Raw genomic sequence first — 21,598 nt, 5'->3', positions numbered from 1 at the left:
TCTCTCCTCCCCCCATGTGCCCGTATCATAGTGCCACTTCCCCCCATAATGTGCCCGTATCATAGTGCCACCTCCCCCCATAATGTGCCCGTATCATAGTGCCATCTCCCCCCATAATGTGCCCGTATCATAGTGCCACCTCCCCCCATAATGTGCCCGTATCATAGTGCCTCCCCCCAATGTGCCAGTAGTATCATAGTGCCTCTCACCTCTCCCCCTGGCATTTACAGATCCCTCCATCCTATAACAGTGCCATCCACAGACCCCCCTACCCCATAACAGTGCCATCCACAGACCCCTCCACCCCATAACAGTGCCATCCACAGAGCCCCCCACCCCATAACAGTGCCATCCACAGAGCCCCCCACCCCAAACCAGTGCCATCCACAGAGCCCCCACCCCATAACAGTGCCATCCATAGAGCCCCCCACCCCATAACAGTGCCATCCACAGACCCCCCCACCCATAACAGTGCCATCCACAGAGCCCCCACCCCATAACAGTGCCATCCACAGACCCCCCCACCCCATAACTGTGCCATCCACAGACCCCCCCACCCCATAACAGTGCCATCCACAGAGCCCCCCACCCCATAACAGTGCCATCCACAGACCCAGCCCACCCCATAACAGTGCCATCCACAGACCCACCCCCCACCCCTTAACAGTGTCATCCACAGACCCCCCCCATTGCCGCTCCAGTAGTTATAAAATGTGTAATTCTGATTAATAATCATGCTTCCCACTCTGTCTGTAGTATAACATTCAATAAATCTTACTTACAGGGCTACTGCTATCGTAATGCAGGCCGGCCGGGCAGACGAGCGGCAGCGTCACTGACTGACGTCACCTGCTTGCGCCGCCTGCTTTATGAATGTCTGCCCGGCCGGCCTGCATTACGATAGCAGTAGCCCTGTAAGTAAGATTCATTGAATGTTATACTACAGACAGAGGGGGCAGCATGATTATTAATCAGAATTACACATTTTATAAATACTGGAGCGGAGGGGCCGGAGCACAGTGAACGCACCGGCCCCCAGCTCCGCCTCCCAGTTCCTCCCACCGGATTCGTCGGATTTGTTTCAGGCAAATTACGTCGGGATTCGATTCCACGAATCCCACGAATCCAGCAAGATTCGAGGGATTCGTGGATTCGACAAATCCCCCGTCCCATCTCTAATTATAATTATGGTAATCCTAATTGACCAAAAACAGGAAAGGTTTATTCTGATTTCATGTCAGATATTGAGAAAAACATGCATATGTGTCTTGTTATATAGTGTATGTAAACTTCTGATTTCAACTGTATATGTGTTGAACATTGGTGTATACTGTAACTCTGCTTCAAAAAGACGTCGCATTCTTGGTGAACAATTTAGGACATGCATTGAAGACATCGAGTGCTGCAGTATTTTCCCAAAATCCTTGATTATCTGGGGCCTGCTGGCACCGCCACTGCATGGACTATCCAATTTGGACCGGTAGTGCTGGTCAATTTTGGATATTACTGGAAAATATCTAGCTATTTAAAATACTACATAATCCCTCCCCCTCCTTTCCATAATAGCTCACATTCACCTGATCAGTAACTGTTGAAATACTGAACCTGTGTGATCTATTCTAAACCTAACTAGAACCTTTACCATGTTCAATCCAGTGCCCTTGGTAAAAATACATAATGTCAGACCGCAATTAAAGCCATTAGGAGAGCAGCTTCAGAATCCAGTAGAATTGCTTTGTGCAGACTTTATGTATCCAATCTCCACACGTCCCATGCTTGGACCTCACCTATGGAAATCACAAAAATGAAGTGAAATGACTGAAATATTTCTAACTCCTGTCCCCACAGCATAACAGCAGTGGCAGGGTTGATTTTGATCTATCACTGTGTAGAGATTTTAGGTTTAAGTTCTGTACATTTTAATTTGACATGTGCAAATGTCCTGAATGTACTGTATTGGGCAAAAAAAGAAAGTGCATTATATTATGGAGTTATTCTCCGTTAGAAATTTTTATTCTAGAGGAGAATACCTCCATATAATGGCACAATCAGGAAACACCATAGGTACCATACAATTCAGCAACATACATGAGGCCTAACAGAGACTGGACCTTTAGTAGTCACTTCAAATTCTAATTGTGAGTTTGGTGAATGTCATGAATGATTAGTAAGGTGTATAATGGCAGATTAGACTATAGTTAACTGACAGCATTCTTTAAAAAAAAGATACAATTTAAATAATATATAATTTTGTTTTAATATTTTTATTTAATATTGCCACAGAAATCGATGGTGAGTGCTTTGGCTTACCTCCTAGGTAAAACGTTAGATTGCAGTGCTTTTGGACTATGGTTAAACGTTAAGCTGTTAATCATGCAGAAAGATACTCAGTAGATTAGTGACCCCTTATTGTCCTAGTAGAATGCATTTTCTTATATGTATATTGTACTAATTTTTAGAACAGAATATCATCATGAGAGTGTCTTTATTTCATCTGTGTTAGTGATTCTGGTCCACTCCGCATTGCAAAGACCCCATCGCCACCCGAAGAGGTTCCACAGTTACCTAGTCCAGTAGCAAGTCCTAACCATACATTAGCACCATCCTCTCCTGCACCAGCAAGGCCTAAATCTCCTTCACAGGTATGTAGAGATCATACAGTAGAAATAAAGCTATGAATGTGCTAATTCCTGCTGTAAACGTTCACATAAAAAATATTTACTAACTTAATGCTGCACATAAGGTATCATTCTTCAGAGAAGCCTAAAATCTAACAGCATTTTAGGAATTATTATCCTCTGGATTACTTTTGCTATATAATGGCGCAACTCAATTTGTAGGCATGTGTCAAGTGTTTGACTTGAAGAAGTAGCAGCTTCAAACTCAGGATGCTAACACTGAGCACCTATGGTTGGTGCGTTACATTGTTCTGCCGAAATTCAAGATAAAAAAAAAAACAGCACTGCTGCTCAGAGAATACACACATAAAAACTTATCAAACTCCTGTAAAGTAGAACTGGCTTAGTTGCCCATAGATACCAATCAGATTCCACCTTTCATTTTTGATACCTCCTTTGGAAAATGAAAGGTAGAATCTGATTGATTGCTATGGGCAATTAAGCCAGTTCTACTTTATACCCGTTTGATAAGTGACCCCATTTATCTTTTTAAATAGGCTAATAAGCCCTAGCATTTATGAAATAGGTATAAACGGAAAACACATCTAATGTACCAAATTGTGACCTCAGACAAAGGTCTTCATCAGGCATAATTATTTAGTATACCTTTACAAGTATACTGTATATACACTTAACACAATTGCAACCTGAAATCCAAAAGAAAGTGGAGGGGATACTTGAAGTATAAGGGAAGGTCCCCTTTCTTTTGGATGGCTGGTTTTAGTTACATAGTTACATAGTTAATACAGTTGAAAAAAGACATACGTCCATCAAGTTCAACCAAGGGATAGGTGGGGATGCGAATCCCAGAAGGAAGTGAGACTCAGATTTCTACACGTTTTCATAAGCATTAATGTTTTTTACTTTTAAAAATTAGTCTAAACCCTTTTTGAAACTGTCCACTGTTCCTGCTGTGATGGTCCTGAGGTAGTGTAATGACCGGCGTCACGCAAAGGGAGGGAAATGGGAAGGCCCTGTCCAAGGGAGAGGGAAACGTGGTGACCCCTGACTCACCTTGCGACTGGCACCTGACTGCCCTGACGTCTCTAGATGGGTTCCTCACCCGTACGCCGATCACGTGCCTAAACCCTGGATTTCCCTAGGATGAGCCCTGAGTAGTGAACGGGGCGGTGGGATCACTAGTCCGCACCACTGACACTAAGAGGAAAACACCAAGGAGAGGACAGACAATACAGAAAAACATATAATTCCAGGTGGGCGACAACAACAGACCACCAAGGCCCAACAGGGATCCGGAGGGTAATGTTCTGGAACAAAAACCAGGGAACACAACTACACAGCTCCAGTGGGTCAGTATAGAAGTCCAGGCAGGAAGATCTATATCTGGCAACCAGAGAAGTGGGAGATGGGAATATAAGGAGGTTGGGATTGCTGGACAAGAAACAGCTGAGGAGGAGAAGCTACGGATCCCTGAGTGAGCCAAAAGGTTTGCAAGGCAAACCCAGAAAGCTACCATTACGAAACAGCACTGTCTTTGTACATCGAGCGCGCAGCCACCCGCTGCGACTTCCTGACCCCGGGTATAACGGAGTCAGGCGTGGCTCTTGACACCCTCGTGACAGGTAGTCTATTCCACAGATTCACAGTTCTCACAGTAAAGAAGCTTTGACGCTTCTGGAGACTGAACTTTTTCTTCTTCAGTCGGAGGCAGTGCCCCCTTGTCTTTTGAGCACATTTTACATGGAACAGCTTTTCGCCGTATTTTTTGTATGGCCCATTTATATACTTAAATAGGTTAATCATGTCCCCCCTTAGACGTCTCTTCTCAAAACTAAATAAATTCAATTCTTTTAATCTTTCTTCATAACTAAGACCCTCCATGCCCCTTATCATTTTAGTCACTCTCCTCTGTACTTTTTTCCAGCTGCAGTGCATCCTTTCTATGTACTGGTGCCCAGAACTGGACTGCATATTCCAGATGAGGCCGCACCAGCGCTTTGTAAAGTGGTAGTAATACATCCCTGCCCCGCGCCTCGTTTAATGCATGACAATATCCTGGTGGCCTTAGAAGCAGCTGATTGACATTGTGTGCTGTAATTTAATCTACCATCCAGAAGGACACCCAAATCCTTCTCTATAAGTGACTCTCCAGTGCTACATCACCTAGGACACATGAAGCACAGAAATTGTTACTACCAAGATGCATAACTTTACATTTGTCCACATTGAACCTCATTTGCCAAGTTGATGCCCAATCACTTAGAGTGTTCAACTCAGCTTGTAGTGTGTGGACATCTTCCATAGACTGTACAGTTCTACACAGCTTAGTGTCATCTGCAAAAATAGATATGGTGCTATTAATCCCGTCCTCAATATTATTAAAAAATACATTAAATAATAAAGGGCCAAGCACTGAACCTTGGGGTACACTACTTATAACCTGGGACCATTCTGAATAGGAATCATTGACCACAACTCTCTGGACACGGTCCTTCAGCCAGTTTTCAATCCAATTACAAACTATACTTTCCAAGCCAATAGACCTTACTTTACTTATTAAGCGTCTATGAGGGACAGTATCAAAAGCCTTTGCAAAATCCAGAAACACTACATCCAATGCCGCTCCTCTGTCCAGGCTACTACTCACCTCCTCATAAAAACAAATCAGGTTAGTCTGACAACTTTTGTCCTTGGTAAACCCATGCTGGTTATCACTTATAATATTATTTATAGTCACATACTCCTGTATATAGTCCCTTAAGAGTCCTTCAAACATTTTTAACACAACAGAAGTTAAACTAACTGGTCTATAATTACCTGTGGAGGACCTTGATCCTTTTTTGAATATGGGCACCACGTTTGCCTTGCGCCAATCACTTGGCACTGTACCAGTCCCTAGAGAATCCTTAAAAATTATAAACAGGGGCACAGCAATGATTGTACTGAGCTCTTTAAGCACTCTTGGGTGTACTCCATCTGGACCCGGAGCTTTGTTCACATTTACCCTATTTAACTTCTCTTGGACCATATCTACAGTTAGCCAATTGTATATATACTTGTTAATATACCCTGAATATGACTGATAAAGACTAACTGCTAAGTCTGCGGTCTATGGCCACAGTCCTTCTGCTGTTCAATGTGGGTCCAGACACCTCGCCACTTACCATGTCATCTGATGTACTGGTCTCAACGTCTTCTCCATGCTGCTGCCTCCAAGTATCTATCTGATGCTCCCTTATGGAGTTCTCACCTCTGCCCTCTTAATAGACCTGCTTCCACAGTCAATGTATGAGGGTCTCTGGGTATTTAAGGCACCCTTTCCAGCAGGAGGGTACCTGCGCATTAGGTTTACTGGTGATCAGCAAAGGTGTTTAATAGTCTAGTCCTATTCCTATTAACCTGTGTTTACCCTCTGTTATTTCAGTTTTATTCCTACTGTGTTTTAAGTGTGTGCCTTCCTGTCTGTATGTCTCTGCTCATGTTCAGACTTTACCTGTGGTTTTTCTACATTGTTGGTCCTTTTTTGTACCCTGAGCTTCTGGTGCTTGCAACAAAGTCCCTGACCCCATTGGGTCAGCTGCCAATTACATTGGCAGATAGTGATCTGGTTGCTTCCCAGTAGCAAAGTCTAGATCCCTGTATAGGGGTAAAAGGGGGAGTACCAGGGGGTGCTTGAATAACACCCTTAGGGGTTATTCCAAAGCCAAACCAGTTATTATTATTATTTATTATTAAAGTGCTATTCATTCCATAGCGCTGTACATTTGAAAAGGGGTGTACATACATAAACAATTGCAATAAGCATGAACAAGACAAGTTGGTACAGAAGGAGAGAGAACCATGCCCACAAGGGCTTACAATTTACAGGGGATGGGGGAATCATACAATAGGAAAGTCTAAAGCTGGTTATACAGCAGTTTAGTGGCAGCATCCTTACTGTAGGCTTTAGGCTTGTCTGAAAAGGTGGGTTTTCAGGTTTCTTTTGAAGGTTTCCACTGAAGTTGAGACTCTGATGTGTTGGGGTAGAAAGTTCTGAAGTATGGAGAATGCATAGGAGAAATCTTGGAGGCAATTGTGAGAAAAAGTGATGAGGAGAGTTGAGAAGGAGGTATTGGGAGGATTGGAGATTACTTGTGGGAAGGGATCAGGTCACAGATGTAGGGAGGGTTCAGATTGCGGACGGCCTTGTATGTCAGTTAGTGTTTTGTACTGATTCTCTATGCAATGAGGAGCCAGTAAAGGGACTGACAGAGAGAAAAAACAGCAATAACATGAGAGAGGTGTATTAGTCGGGCAGCAGAGTTGAGGATAGATTGGAGATGTGCGAGGTTTCTAGATGGGAGGCCACAGAGGAGGATGTTACAGTAGTCTAGGCGAGAAATGATGATATGGGCATGTACAAACATTTTTGCAGACTCCTGGTTGAGTAATGCACGGATTCGAAAAAATATTTTTAGCCAGGCAGGAAGTGGAAAGGGCTTAGGCTACTTTCACACTGGCGTTTTGGTTTCCGTTTGTGAGATCCATTCAGGGATCTCACAAGCGGTCCAAAACAGATCAGTTTTGCCCTTAATGCATTCTGAATGGATAAAGATCCGCTCAGAATGCATCAGTTTGGCTCAGTTCCGCCTCCATTCCGCTTTGGAGGCGGACACCAAAACGCTGCTTGCAGCGTTTTGGTGTCCGTCTGACGAAACCGAGCCAAACGGATCCGTCCTGACACACAATGTAAATCAATGGGAACGGATCCATTTTCACTGACACAATATGGCACAATAGAAAACTGATCCGTCCCCCATTGACTTTCAATGGTGTTTAAGACGGATCCGTTTTGGCTATGTTAAAGATAATACAAACGGATTCGTTCTGAACCGATGCAGACGGATGTATTATCTGAATGGATGCGTTTGTGCAGATCAATGACGGATCCACACCAAACGTGAGTGTGAAAGTAGCCTTAGATGTGCGGCTTGAAGGACTAAGCAGAATCAAAGGTTATCCTAAGACAGTAAACTTGGTTGACTTGGGGAAGCCATTGACTGTGATAGATAGGCCTGTTGGGGGGATTGAATGAGTTTGGGGAAAGATTACAAATTCTGTTTTATCTATATTAAGTTTTAGAAAGCAAGAGAAGGAGGATATATCACTTAGGCATTGCAGTATTCTGGATAGTAAGGTGGTGATATCTGGAGCAGAGAGGTAAATTTGCATGTCATCAGCATAGGAGTGATACTGAAAGCAATGGGACTCTATGAGCTGTTCTAAGCTAAAGGTGTAGATTTAGAAGAGCAGAGGTCCTAGGACAGAGCCTTGAGGTACACAGACAGAGAGGGGACGAAACAAGGAGGTGGTATGCGAATGGGAGATACTAAATGTCTGGTCTGTGAGGTATGATGTGATCCAGGAGAAAGCCAAGCCCATGACGCCAAGAGATGAGAAAGTTTGTAACAGGAGGGAGTGGTTAACGGTGTCAAAGGCAGCAGACAGGTCAAGACGGAGGAGTACAGAGTAATGTCGTTTGGCTTTGGCAGTTAGCAGGTTGACTTTTGTAAGGGCACTTTCAATCAAGTAGTGGGGTTGGAAGCCAGATTGTAGCTGGTCAAATAGGGAGCAGGAAGAGAGATTGGAGTACAGTTTAAGGTGGACATGTTTTTCAAGTTGCTTGGAGGCATATGAGGGAAATGATAAAAGGGCAATAGAGAAATAAGATGGATTAAGGGAAGGATTTTTGAGGAACAGTGTGATGGTAGCATGTTTAAAACAGGAAGCGAAGACACCTGTGGTAACTGATAGGTTGAAGAAATGAGTTAGGGCAGGGATAAATTCTGTGGGGAGGTTGGGGATGAGGTGGTGTAACGGTCACGTCCACACACACACAGGGGGAAGGGTAGTGACCACTGCGCTCCACCCTCACCCCTGGCCCTGCCTACTTGCCTCATGAGTCCTGATGACAGGGGACAACTGGACGACAGTCCCTAACTTAGGATATGTGCAGGGAAGACAGACAAGACAAAATACGGAACATGAACGGACCGGGTCAGAACCAAGAGAGCTACGCAGTACAACGGATTAAGCAAAGAATGGTCAGGAGAAGCCGGGGTCAAATACCAGGAGAGTAGCGAAGTACAAGAGGAGTCCTAAGAGAGTAGTCAGGTGGGAGCCGAGGTCACAAAACCAGGATGTATGCGCAGTACAGGAGGAGCAGGCAGAGGATCGTCAGGGAACAGGATCATGTAAATATTCAGTAGTCCAACAAATATCCAGGAACCTAGAAATTAACAGGCAACCTGTAGCCAGCAGGCTGCCTGTATTTATAGTGGGGAGTGAGGGTCATGTGACGTGGCCAGCGTCACATGACCGACAGACCAACCAGTCGAGCACCGAGTGATCAGCTCGGCGCTCAAGGCAGATTAGGAGCAGGGAGCCACCCAGCTAGTAAAGCCGCCCTGGGAATGAGGTCAAACACAGAACCTCATTCCAAAAGCTAAGCAACAGTTCTGCGGGCAATGGGGGACCGAGTGCACCTTCGGAACCCCGTGACAGTACCCCCCCTTTTACGAGGGGCCACCGGACCCAAGACTTCAGGCGGTGGCTTTTCAGGGTGTTCTAAATGAAATTTACAAACAAGTCTAGGAGCATGAACCTCCCTGGCAGGTACCCAAGATCTCTCTTCAGGTCCATACCCCTTCCAGTGAATCAGGTACTGCAAGGAATTACGCATCTTCCTGACATCCACTATTTTAGACACCACATACTCGACAGCATCATTAACAAGAACCGGCGGAGGATACCGGGTTAATCACCTCCGTGATCTTATATGGACCAATAAAACGAGGAGCAAATTTCCTAGAAGCTACCTTGAGAGATAGATTCTTGGAGGACAACCATACTTTATCCCCAACCTGAAGGTTCACCCCCCTTGAACGTCTCCTATCGGCCTTGAGTTTTTGAGAACTTTGAGCCTTTTCTAGGTTCGATTGAACCCGGGCCCAAACAGTGCACAGTTCGGAGGAGAGTTTATCAGCTTCAGGGTTAGAGGAGGAGACGGACGACCCAGAATGAAAACGGGGATGAAAACCATGGTTACAAAAGAAAGGGGAGACCCCAGCAGAAGAATTGACACGGTTATTCAGAGCAAATTCAGACAACGGAAGGAATTTGACCCATAATTGCTGGTCATCAGCAACATACAACCTCAGGAATTGTTCCACAGACTGATTAAGGCGTTCAGTCTGCCCATTACTCTCAGGATGATAGGCGGAAGAAAAAGACAACGAAATTTTACATCTTTGACAGAAGGCCCTCCAGAATTTGGACACAAACTGCACACCCCTGTCCGAAACAATATTTTCCGGGATGCCATGTAAACGAACAATCTCTCTCACAAAAATAGATGCCAGGGTTTTAGCATTCGGAAGTTTAGACAGGGGAATGAAATGAACCATCTTGCTAAACCTATCGACCACTACCCAAACCACAGTCTCACCCTCCGCCAGCGGTAGGTCAGTTATAAAGTCCATCGAGATATGGGACCAGGGTCTACTGGGAATGGGTAGGGGTCGTAGGTTACCAGCAGGGCGAGTCCTAGGTGTCTTAGACCTGGCACAAACCTCACAGGCTGACACGTAGGACTTGACATCCCTGGTCAGAGTGGGCCACCAATAAGATCTAGAAACCAGATCCTTAGTGCCCTCAATACCCGGATGTCCACAAAAGGCAGAATCGTGACACTCACCCAACAGCTGGAGGCGAAATTGTACGGGAACAAACAACTTATCTGTTGGGGTGGATACCGGTGCCAGATGTTGTTCAGCCTTAATGCGAGCCGAGATATCCTGGGTTAGAGCCGCTAAGAAGATGTTTGCTGGTAGGATGGATTCAGGCGGCGTCTCAGTGGGTTGAAAAGCATGGAAGCTCCGAGATAATGCGTCTGCCTTCACATTTTTACTTCCCGGCCTGAACGTAATGGAGAAATCAAAACGGGTAAAAAACAGAGCCCATCGGGCTTGTCGGGGATTCAACCTCTTAGCGGACTCGAGAAACATTAGGTTTTTATGGTCAGTGACAACAGTTACTCGATGCCTTGCCCCCTCCAAAAAATGTCTCCACTCCTCAAATGCCCATTTAATGGCCAACAGCTCCCTATTCCCTATGTCGTAGTTTCTCTCCGTGGGAGAGAATTTCCTAGAGAAGAAGGCACACGGTCTCAGGTTAGTGAGGCTAGCAGGACCTTGTGAAAGGACTGCTCTTGCGCCGTCCTCGGACGCATCCGCCTCCACAATAAAGGGTCTCTCCTGATCAGGCTGGATCAGAATGGGAGCGCTACTAAATGCCTTTTTTAATGTTTCAAATGAAGAAATGGCCTTGGTAGACCAATTCTCCAAATCCGCCCCTTTCTTAGTAAGGTCGGTCAATGGCTTAGCAATTACAGAAAAATTCATGATAAATTTACGGTAGTAATTAGCGAAACCCAAAAACCGTTGTAAAGCCTTTAAGGATGAAGGCCTTACCCATTCCTTAATTGCTAAAACCTTACCAGGATCCATCTTAAAGGCGTGAGGAGTCAAAACATGCCCTAGAAACAGTATCTCCTGTACACCAAAGACAAATTTCTCTTGCTTAGCGGATAGCTGGTTCTCCCTCAACACCTCTAATACTTGTTTGACATGGGACACATGAGATTCGAAATCAGGAGAGAATATCAAAATGTCGTCAAGATAGACAATAATAAATTTACCTAAGAACTCCCTAAGAATATCGTTCATTAAGTTTTGGAACACAGCTGGGGCATTGCTGAGTCCAAAAGGCATCACCTGATATTCAAAGTGTCCTATCGGAGTATTGAACGCTGTCTTCCATTCGTCTCCCTCCTTGATTCGGATTAGATTGTATGCCCCTTTCAGGTCAATCTTGGAAAACCAGGTTGCCCCCAAAACCTGGTTAAATAAATCCGGAATCAATGGGAGAGAGTATCTATTTTGGACAGTGATTTTATTTAATCTCCGGTAATCAATACAAGGCCTAAGACCACCATCCTTCTTTTTAACAAAGAAAAACCCTGCTCCCATAGGAGAGACTGAAGGTCTAATATGCCCTTTAGCAAGGCTCTCCTTAATATAATCTTCCATAGCCTTGCGTTCGGGCCCTGAAAGAATTTAAATTCGACCTTTAGGAAATTCGGCACCCTCAATTAGCTCTATGGCGCAATCATAAGGTCTATGGGGGGGTAGAACCTCTGGAGTAAGGGACGAGAACACATCATAATATTCCTTAATAACAGAGGGTAATGTATTAGACCTTACTGAAACCCCAGCCTGGACCACGGACAAGCATGAGTCACACTTAGGTCCCCATTTCACCAACTCTCCTTTGGACCAATCAATTGTGGGGTTATGTAAACGGAGCCAAGGCAACCCTAGTACCACCTCAACCGGTAGGTTCTCCAGGACTAGAAGAGAACATCTCTCAGAGTGGCACACACCCACGGACAGAGAAATTTCAGAGGTACATGACCTCACCATACCACCAATCAGGGGAGTAGCATCAATAGCCATGACATGGATAGGTGTAGGTAAAGCAAACATTGGAATACCCAATTTACAAGCAAACTCAAAGTCAATAAAGCTGGCCGCTGAACCGGAGTCAATAAAGGCCTTACCCGGCCACTTATTAACCCCCAGAGAAATTGTTATGGGTACCAAAAGCTTACCTTTAGAAAAATCAGGGTGTACCTGGTCTTTAGGTTGTCTTGCCTTAGAAGACTTGTCAGAGAGATCCCTCTTAGGACACTTGTTGATCCAATGGCCAGGATCTCCACAGTAGAAGCACTCTCCGCGTCTGCGACGAAGATTACCCCGGGTCATGCCAACCTGCATGGGTTCCTCGGTGGAGACCTCAGTGTTGTCCCTGGAAAAGGCCTCTGGCTGGACCACCATCTGAGAACAGAACTGTTGTTCTTGTCGTCTCTCTCTAACTCGTCTGTCAAGTCGGACAACTAGGGTCATCATCTCCTCTAAGGTCTCAGGAATTTGGTAATTGACCAATAGATCTTTTAAATTATCAGATAGACCAGACCTAAACTGACTCTTCAGGGCTGGTTCATTCCATCCTGAGGGGACACACCACCGTCTGAATTGGGTGCAATACTCCTCCGCAGGGAGATGGCCCTGAACCAGTGCCCTAAGAGCTGTCTCGGCTACCAGGGCCCTGTCTGGTTCGTCATAGAGGGTACCCAGGGCCTGAAAAAACCCCTCCACAGAAGTTAGACAACTGGCCCCAGGAGGTAACGAAAATGCCCAGTCCTGGGGATCACCCTGTAGTAGAGAAATGATAATCCCCACGCGTTGGCTCTCGGGACCGGAGGACACGGGGCGCAAACGGAAGTAGAGTTTGCAATTCTCCTTAAAGGAGAGAAACCTCTTCCGGTCTCCAGAAAAGGGTTCTGGGAGCTTGATCTGGGGTTCAAAATATGGACTGGAGGACAGAGGAGTGGAAGAACCTTGCCCTAACTCACAAGAACGGAGTTTCTCTCCTAGCTCCTGCACCCTCTGTGTCAAGTTAGAGACATGGTCAGTCAGGGTAGTAAGAGGATTCATGATACAGTGGTTATTGGGCCTGTTAATCTGTAACGGTCACGTCCACACACACACAGGGGGAAGGGTAGTGACCACCGCGCTCCACCCTCACCCCTGGCCCTGCCTACTTGCCTCACGAGTCCTGATGACAGGGGACAACTGGACGACAGTCCCTAACTTAGGATATGTGCAGGGAAGACAGACAAGACAAAATACGGAACATAAACGGACCGGGTCAGAACCAAGAGAGCTACGCAGTACAACGGATTAAGCAAAGAATGGTCAGGAGAAGCCGGGGTCAAATACCAGGAGAGTAGCGAAGTACAAGAGGAGTCCTAAGAGAGTAGTCAGGTGGGAGCCGAGGTCACAAAACCAGGATGTATGCGCAGTACAGGAGGAGCAGGCAGAGGATCGTCAGGGAACAGGATCATGTAAATATTCAGTAGTCCAACAAATAGCCAGGAACCTAGAAATTAACAGGCAACCTGTAGCCAGCAGGCTGCCTGTATTTATAGTGGGGAGTGAGGGTCATGTGACGTGGCCAGCGTCACATGACCGACAGACCAACCAGTCGAGCACCGAGTGATCAGCTCGGCGCTCAAGGCAGATTAGGAGCAGGGAGCCACCCAGCTAGTAAAGCCGCCCTGGGAATGAGGTCAAACACAGAACCTCATTCCAAAAGCTAAGCAACAGTTCTGCGGGCAATGGGGGACCGAGTGCACCTTCGGAACCCCGTGACAGGTGGGATGTGATCAGATCTAGTGCACAGGTGGTGAGATGTGATCTGCAGAGTAGGATGGAAAGTTTTTCTTGTAATGGTGGAGTGAAAAAGACTAAAACGTTGTGGAGAGGGCATGCATGAAGTGTAGGCTGAAGCTTTCTCTGATGTCTTTCTTGTATTTTTAAGCCCTCAACTGAGATGTGAGGTGAGGGAGGGGTCATTGGGGAACAGAGAAGAGAGTTAAAAGTGATAAATAATTGTTTAGGGTTGTAAGATGGGGAAGATAAAAAGAGATGTGAAGTAGGCCTGTTTTGCAGCAGCAAGCGTGGATTTGAAATTGAAGAGGGATTGTCTGTATGTAATAAAGTGCTCCTTTTAATGGGATTTCTTCCATTGCCACTCTGCAAGCCTGAAAGGAAAAGTTTGGAAAGAAAGTTTGTCCAAGATCAAAATTCCATGAATGTAGGAAAGTTTGTTGCAAGCGAGCGTTCCATAATGCAGAAATTTGTAAAAGGAGATCAATAGTGGAAGGTAGATATGAAAGTGGGGATTTGTTGAGGAGACCAAGTAGTTGGAGATATATTGCCAGCAATAAGGAGAAGCAGAGAAAGTGTTAGTAGATGGGAGTAGGAGAAGGCAAGAGATGGCTGTGTGGGTTTGGAGAGAAAAGATTTTATATTAAGAAACAGATGTGAGGTGGAGGCCAGATGGAAGGAGATGGATCCACAAAACACGTTACGGACGTGTGAATGGACCATCATAGTGAGAAGCAGAAAACTTATTTACAGTAACTATTTCTTTAGTTACCTTTAGTTCCCTTCTGGTCAATTCTGGTGTAATTTGATTATGCGCACTTTAACGCTTGTTAGTGATCATCTTACAGTGTAATAATGCCACCGATTGTAGTGTCTAATCACGATCTGGCACCATCAAACCACTATACAGCATGGGGACGTGCAATGTTATAGAGATCGCTCCTCCCCATGCTGTGGAGAAGATTGCTTCATGTAATAGCAGTGGTCTCCTCCTCTAGTGAGTAGGGGCTTGCTGGGAAGGAACCCTTCCCTCCCAACAATAGTCTGACACAACGGGCTGTGTAATACAGCCTTAAAGGGGTTGTCTTATCATGGACAATGGGGGCATATTGCTAGGATATGCCCACATTGTCTTATAGGAGCGGGTTCCACCTCTGGGACCCGCACCTATGTCAAGAACGGAGCCCTGCAAGGTGGTGGCTGGAGGACTCCGGCCACCACCAAGCCGGCTTCCCATAGAAGTGAATAGGAGCGTACCGCGCTTGACAGTGCTCGGCTATTTTCGTTGGCCCCATAGAAAATGAATAGAGGGCAGCTGCGCTTGCGCAGTGCACCCTCCTTCACTTGTGGGGCTCTGTTGTCGATATAGGTGGGGGTCCCACCGATATAAGACAATGGGGGCATATCCTAGCGATATGCCGCCATTGTCCACGATGAGACAACCCCTTTAAGGTTTAAGAACACCTATAGCCTTACATTTATAGTTCTTAAGAGTTCAATCAGGTGTTAATGAGAGGGGAAGGCACTACATCTGCCTTAGGGCTCATTCACACAGCCGTTGTTCGGCCGTTCCGTGCATTGAGGGCTGCAATTTGAGGGCCCCAATGCATAGGCACCATCTTTGCGGTTGCTTCGACGGATCCAGACCCATTCAACTTGAATGGGTCCGTGATCTGTCCGTATTGCAATAGAACATGTTCTCTCCGTAGTGCTTCAGTGGGGTTCCATGCCTCTGTTCAGCACCAACCTTCCGGATTGCGAACCCATTTGAGTGAATGGGTCCGCATCCGTCATGCGGGGTGCACACGGCCAGTGCCCGTATATTGCATGAGCCTTTAATCAGGGAATTATCAGGCATATCCAGAGACAGGATGAAATATTCAATGTAAACAAATAGGTTATAAACGCAGCAGGGACTGAAATGCTGGATGCAGACATACTAGGGTAATTCAAAGGTAGAAAATATGAAGTATGTATAGTTATACTTGGGGAAAGCTGGATGGAGCAGTAATGCTGAATGCAGACATACCAGGGTTATTAGTTGGCACAGTGTGGTCACACTCACTGACCCATAACACCAAAATTAAGATTTTTATTTATTTATTTATTACATTTGAACGTTTCTACATATAAATAGACCAATTAAAAACTTATATCGGGGGTAATAATAACATTTATGGACTAAGTGTAATGGATGTGCACTCAAAATGGTCTTCCACCCAAAACCAAAAATATTTAACCCCTTAGGGACCGGGCTCATTTTCACCTTAAGGACCAGGCCATTTTTTGCAAATCTGACCAGTGTCACTTTATTTGTGAATAACTTTAAAACGCTTTTATTTATCCAGGCCATTCTGAGATAGTTTTTTTGTCACATATTGTACTTCATGACACTGGTAAAATGGAGGGAAAAAAAATAATTCATTTTTATTTATAAAAAAATACCAAATTTACAAAAAATTTGGTAAAATTAGCAAATTTCAATTTCTCTACTTTTATAATAGATATTAATACCTCCAAAAATAGTTATTATTTTACATTCCCCATATGTCTACTTCATGTCTGGATAATTTTCGGAATGCCATTTTATTTTTTGGGGACGTTACAAGGCTTAGAAGTTTAGAAGCAAATCTTATTTATTTATTTATCCAGGCCATTCTGAGATAGTTTTTTTGTCACATATTGTACTTCATGACACTGGTAAAATGGAGTAAAAAAAAAATTCATTTTTATTTATAAAAAAATACCAAATTTACAAAAAATTTGGTAAAATTAGCAAATTTCAATTTCTCTACTTTTATAATAGATAGTAATACCTCCAAAAATAGTTATTATTTTACATTCCCCATATGTCTACTTCATGTCTGGATAATTTTGGGAATGCCATTTTATTTTTTGGGGACGTTACAAGGCTTAGAAGTTTAGAAGCAAATCTTGAAATTTTTCAGAAATTTTCAAAAACCCACTTTTTAACCTCTTAAGGACACATGACGTACCGGTACGTCATGATGTCCTGGTACTTAAGGACACATGACGTACCGGTACGTCATGTGTTGTTCCGATCACTGCCGCCCGGCCGGCAGTGATCGGAACCCGGTGCCTGCTCAAATCATCGAGCAGGCACCTAGGCTAAATGCGCGGGGGGGTCCCGTGACCCCCCCATGTCGGCGATCGCGGCAAACCGCAGGTCAATTCAGACCTGCGGTTTGCTGCGATTTCTGCAGTTTCTGATCCCTGCGGTCCCTGACCGCGGGGATCAGAAACTTTAGTATTCCTAAAATAGATCTGTATCCCTCCCCCTGCACCCCCCGAGTGATTTTAGCCCGGTGGGAGGTGCAGGGGGAGGGTTGCGGGCGGTGCGGGAGGCGGGCGGTGCGGCAGGCGGGATCGCGATCCCCCGCCCGCCTCCCCTAGTATAATCGTTGGCTTCTAGTGGGTATACCAGGGTGCCAGCACATTGCTGGCACCCTGGTATAAACGGCTGACATCTGCGATGCGATGTCAGCCGTTAACCCTTTCCATACAGCGGTCCGTACGGACCGCTGTATGGAAAAGGTTAACAGCGCAGGGAGCTCCCTCCCTCTCCCATCGGGGGGCTGCTGTGCCTTTGCAGCCCCCCGATGGGAGAGGGAGAGAGCCCCCAGAGAGCCCCCCTCAGCCCTGTGCTTACCCTTCCCCGTCTGCGCAGTTCTGAGCAGACGGGGAAGGTTCCCATGGCAACAGGACGCCTCTCAGGCGTCCTGCTGTCCATGGTGCTGAACAGATCTGTGCTGAAAGCATAGATCTGTTCAGTGTAAGTAAAATACAGTACAGAACAATATATATTGTACTGTACTGTATTATACAGACATCAGACCCACTGGATCTTCAAGAACCAAGTGGGTCTGGGTCAAAAAAAAAGTTAAAAAAAGTGAAAAAAAAGTAAAAATCAAAAAACACATTTATCACTGATTAAAAATGAAAAAAATAAAATTCCCTACACATGTTTGGTATCGCCGCGTCCGTAACGACCTGATCTATAAAACGGTTATGTTACTTTACCCGAACGGTGAACGCCATAAAAATAAAAAATAAAAAACTATGATGAAATTGAAATTTTGCCCACCTTACTTCCCAAAAAAGGTAATAAAAGTGATCAAAAAAGTCGCATGTACGCCAAAATAGTACCAATCAAACCGTCATCTCATCCCGCAAAAATCATACCCTACCCAAGATAATCGCCCAAAAACTGAAAAAACTATGGCTCTTAGACTATGGAAACACTAAAACAGGATTTTTTTTGTTTCAAAAATGAAATCATTGTGTAAAACTTACATAAATAAAAAAAAGTATACATATTAGGTATCGCCGCGTCCGTATCGACCGGCTCTATAAAAATATCACATGATCTAACCCCTCAGATGACCACCGTAAAAAAATTAAAATAAAAACGGTGTAAAAAAAGCCATTTTTTGTCATCTTACGTCACAAAAAGTGTAATAGCAAGCAATCAAAAAGTCATATGCACCCCAAAATAGATGCCAATCAAACCGTCATTTCATCCCGCAAAAAATGAGACCCTACTTAAGATAATCACCCAAAAACTGAAAAAACTATGGCTCTTAGACTATGGAGACACTAAAACATTTTTTTTGTTTTAAAAATGAAATCATTGTGTAAAACTTACATAAATAAAAAAGATTGTATACATATTAGGTATCGCCGCGTCCGTGACAACCTGCTCTATAAAATTACCACATGATCTAACCTGTCAGATGAATGTTGTAAATAACAAAAAATAAAAACGTGCCAAAAAATCTATTTCTTGTTACCTTGCCGCACAAAAAGTGTAATATAGAGCAACCAAAAATCATATGTACCCTAAACTAGTACCAACAAAACTGCCACCCTATCCCGTAGTTTCCAAAATGGGGTCACTTTTTTGGAGTTTCTACTCTAGGGGTGCATCAGGGGGGCTTCAAATGGGACATGGTGTAAAAAAAAAACTGTCCAGCAAAATCTGCCTTCCAAAAACCGTATGGCATTCCTTTCCTTCTGCGCCCTGCCGTGTGCCCGTACAGCAGTTTACGACCACATATGGGGTGTTTCTGTAAACTACAGAATCAGGGCCATAAATAATGAGTTTTGTTTGGCTGTTAACCCTTGCTTTGTAACTGGAAAAAAAATATTAAAATGGAAAATCTGCCAAAAAAGTGAAATTTTAAAATTGTATCTCTATTTTCCATTAAATCTTGTGCAACACCTAAAGGGTTAACAAAGTTTGTAAAATCAGTTTTGAATACCTTGAGGGGTGTAGTTTCTTAGATGGGGTTACTTTTATGGAGTTTCTGCTCTAGGGGTGCATCAGGGGGGCTTCAAATGGGACATGGTGTAAAAAAACAGTCCAGCAAAATCAGCCCTCCAAAAACCAAATGGCGCACCTTTCACTCTACGCCCCGCTGTGTGGCCGTACAGTAGTTTACGGCCACATATGGGGTGTTTCTGTAAACAGCAGAGTCAGGGCAATAAAGATACAGTCTTGTTTGGCTGTTAACCCTTGCTTTGTTAGTGGAAAAAATGGGTTAAAATGGAAAATTAGGCAAAAAAATGAAATTCTCAAATTTCATCGCCATTTGCCAATAACTCTTGTGCAACACCTAAAGGGTTAACGATGTATGTAAAATCAGTTTTGAATACCTTGAGGGGTGTAGTTTCTTAGATGGGGTCACTTTTAGGGAGTTTCTACTCTAGGGGTGCATCAGGGGGCTTCAAATGGAACATGGTGTCAAAAAACCAGTCCATAAAAATCAGCCTTCCAAAAACCATACGGCGCACCTTTCCCTCTACGCCCCGCTGTGTGGCCGTACAGTAGTTTACGGTCACATATTGGGTATTTCTGTAAACGGCAGAGTCAGGGCAATAAAGATACAGTCTTGTTTGGCTGTTAACCCTTGATTTGTTAGTGGAAAAAATGGGTTAAAATGAAAAATTAGACAAAAAAATGAAATTCTCAAATTTCCTCCCCATTTGCCAATAACTCTTGTGCAACACCTAAAGGGTTAACAACGTATGCAAAATCAGTTTTGAATACCTTGAGGGGTGTAGTTTCTTAGATGGGGTCATTTTTGGGTGGTTTCTATTATGTAAGCCTCGCAAAGTGACTTGAGACCTGAACTGGTCCCTAAAAATTTAGTTTTTGTAAATTTCTGAAAAATTTCAAGATTTGCTTCCAAACTTCTAAGCCTTATAACATCCCCAAAAAATAAAATATCATTCCCAAAACAATTCAAACATGAAGTAGACATATGGGGAATGTAAAGTCATCACAATTTTTGGGGGTATTACTATGTATTACAGAAGTAGAGAAACTGATACTTTGAAATTTGCAAATTTTTCCAAATTTTTGTTAAAATAGGTATTTTTTGGTGCAAAAAAAATAATTTTTTTGACTTCATTTTACCAGTGTCATGAAGTACAATATGTGACGAAAAAACAATCTCAGAACGGCCTGGATAAGTCAAAGCGTTTTAAAGTTATCAGCACTTAAAGGGACTCTGGTCAGATTTGCAAAAAATGGCCTGGTCCTAAGGTGTAAAAAGGCTGTGTCCTTAAGGGGTTAAGGACCAGTTCAGGTCTGAAGTCACTTTGTGAGGCTTACATAATAGAAACCACCCAAAAATGACCCCATTCTAGAAACTACACCCCTCAAGGTATTCAAAACTGATTTTACAAACGTCGTTAACCCTTTAGGTGTTCCACAAGAGTTATTGGCAAATGGAGATTCAATTTTAGAATTTAAATTTTTGGGCTAATTTTCCATTTTTTCCAGTAACAAAGCAAGGGTTAACAGCCAAACAAAACTCAATATTTATTGCCCAGATTCTGTAGTTAGCAGAAACACCCCATATGTGGCCGTAAACTACTGTACGGGCACACGGTAGGGTGTAGAGGGAAAGGTGCGCCGTGTGGTTTTTGGAAGGCAGATTTTGCTGGACTGGTTTATTTACACCATGTCCCATTTGAAGCACCCCTGATGCACCCCTAGAGTAGAAACTCCATAAAAGTGACCCCATCTAAGAATCTACACCCCTCAAGGTATTCAAAACTGATTTTACAAACGTCGTTAACCCTTTAGGTGTTCCACAAGAGTCATTGGCAAATGGAGATAAAATTTTGGAATTTACATTTTTTGGCAAATTTTCCATTTTAATCCATTTTTTCCAGTAACAAAGCAAGGGTTAACAGCCAAAAAAAACTCAATATTTATTGCCCCGATTCAGTAGTTTGCAGAAACACCCCATATGTGGCCGTAAACTACTGTACGGGCACACGGTAGGGCGTAGAGGGAAAGGTGCGCCATGTGGTTTTTGGAAGGCAGATTTTGCTGGACTGTTTTTTTTTTTTACACCATGTCCCATTTGAAGCCCCCCTGATGCACCCCAAGAGTAGAAACTCCATAAAAGTGACCCCATTTTGGAAACTACGGGATAAGGTGGCAGTTTTGTTAGGACTATTTTTAGGGTACATATGATTTTTGGTTGCTCTATATTACATTTTTGTGAGGCAAGGTTACCAAAAATAGAAATTCTGAAATTTCATCTCCATTTGCCATAAACTGTTGAGGAACACCTAAAGTGTTAATAAAGTTTG

General features: G+C 44.0%; 1 protein-coding gene across 1 annotated transcript in view; it reads left to right on the top strand.

Moving 5' to 3' along the window:
* Positions 1-21,598, top strand: part of AMPH (amphiphysin) — a 316,380-nt gene that overhangs the window by 219,038 nt on the left and 75,744 nt on the right. The window contains exon 10 of the mRNA XM_040433933.1: positions 2,504-2,642. Coding sequence (XP_040289867.1) covers positions 2,504-2,642 — 139 coding nt within the window. The remainder of the gene's footprint in view (positions 1-2,503; positions 2,643-21,598) is intronic.

This window comes from Bufo bufo, chromosome 5 (assembly GCF_905171765.1).
Source record: "Bufo bufo chromosome 5, aBufBuf1.1, whole genome shotgun sequence".
NCBI classification, from domain to species: Eukaryota; Metazoa; Chordata; class Amphibia; order Anura; family Bufonidae; genus Bufo; species Bufo bufo.
Note: the sequence above shows the minus strand (reverse complement) of the source record. Positions and strands in the feature narration are given on the sequence as shown.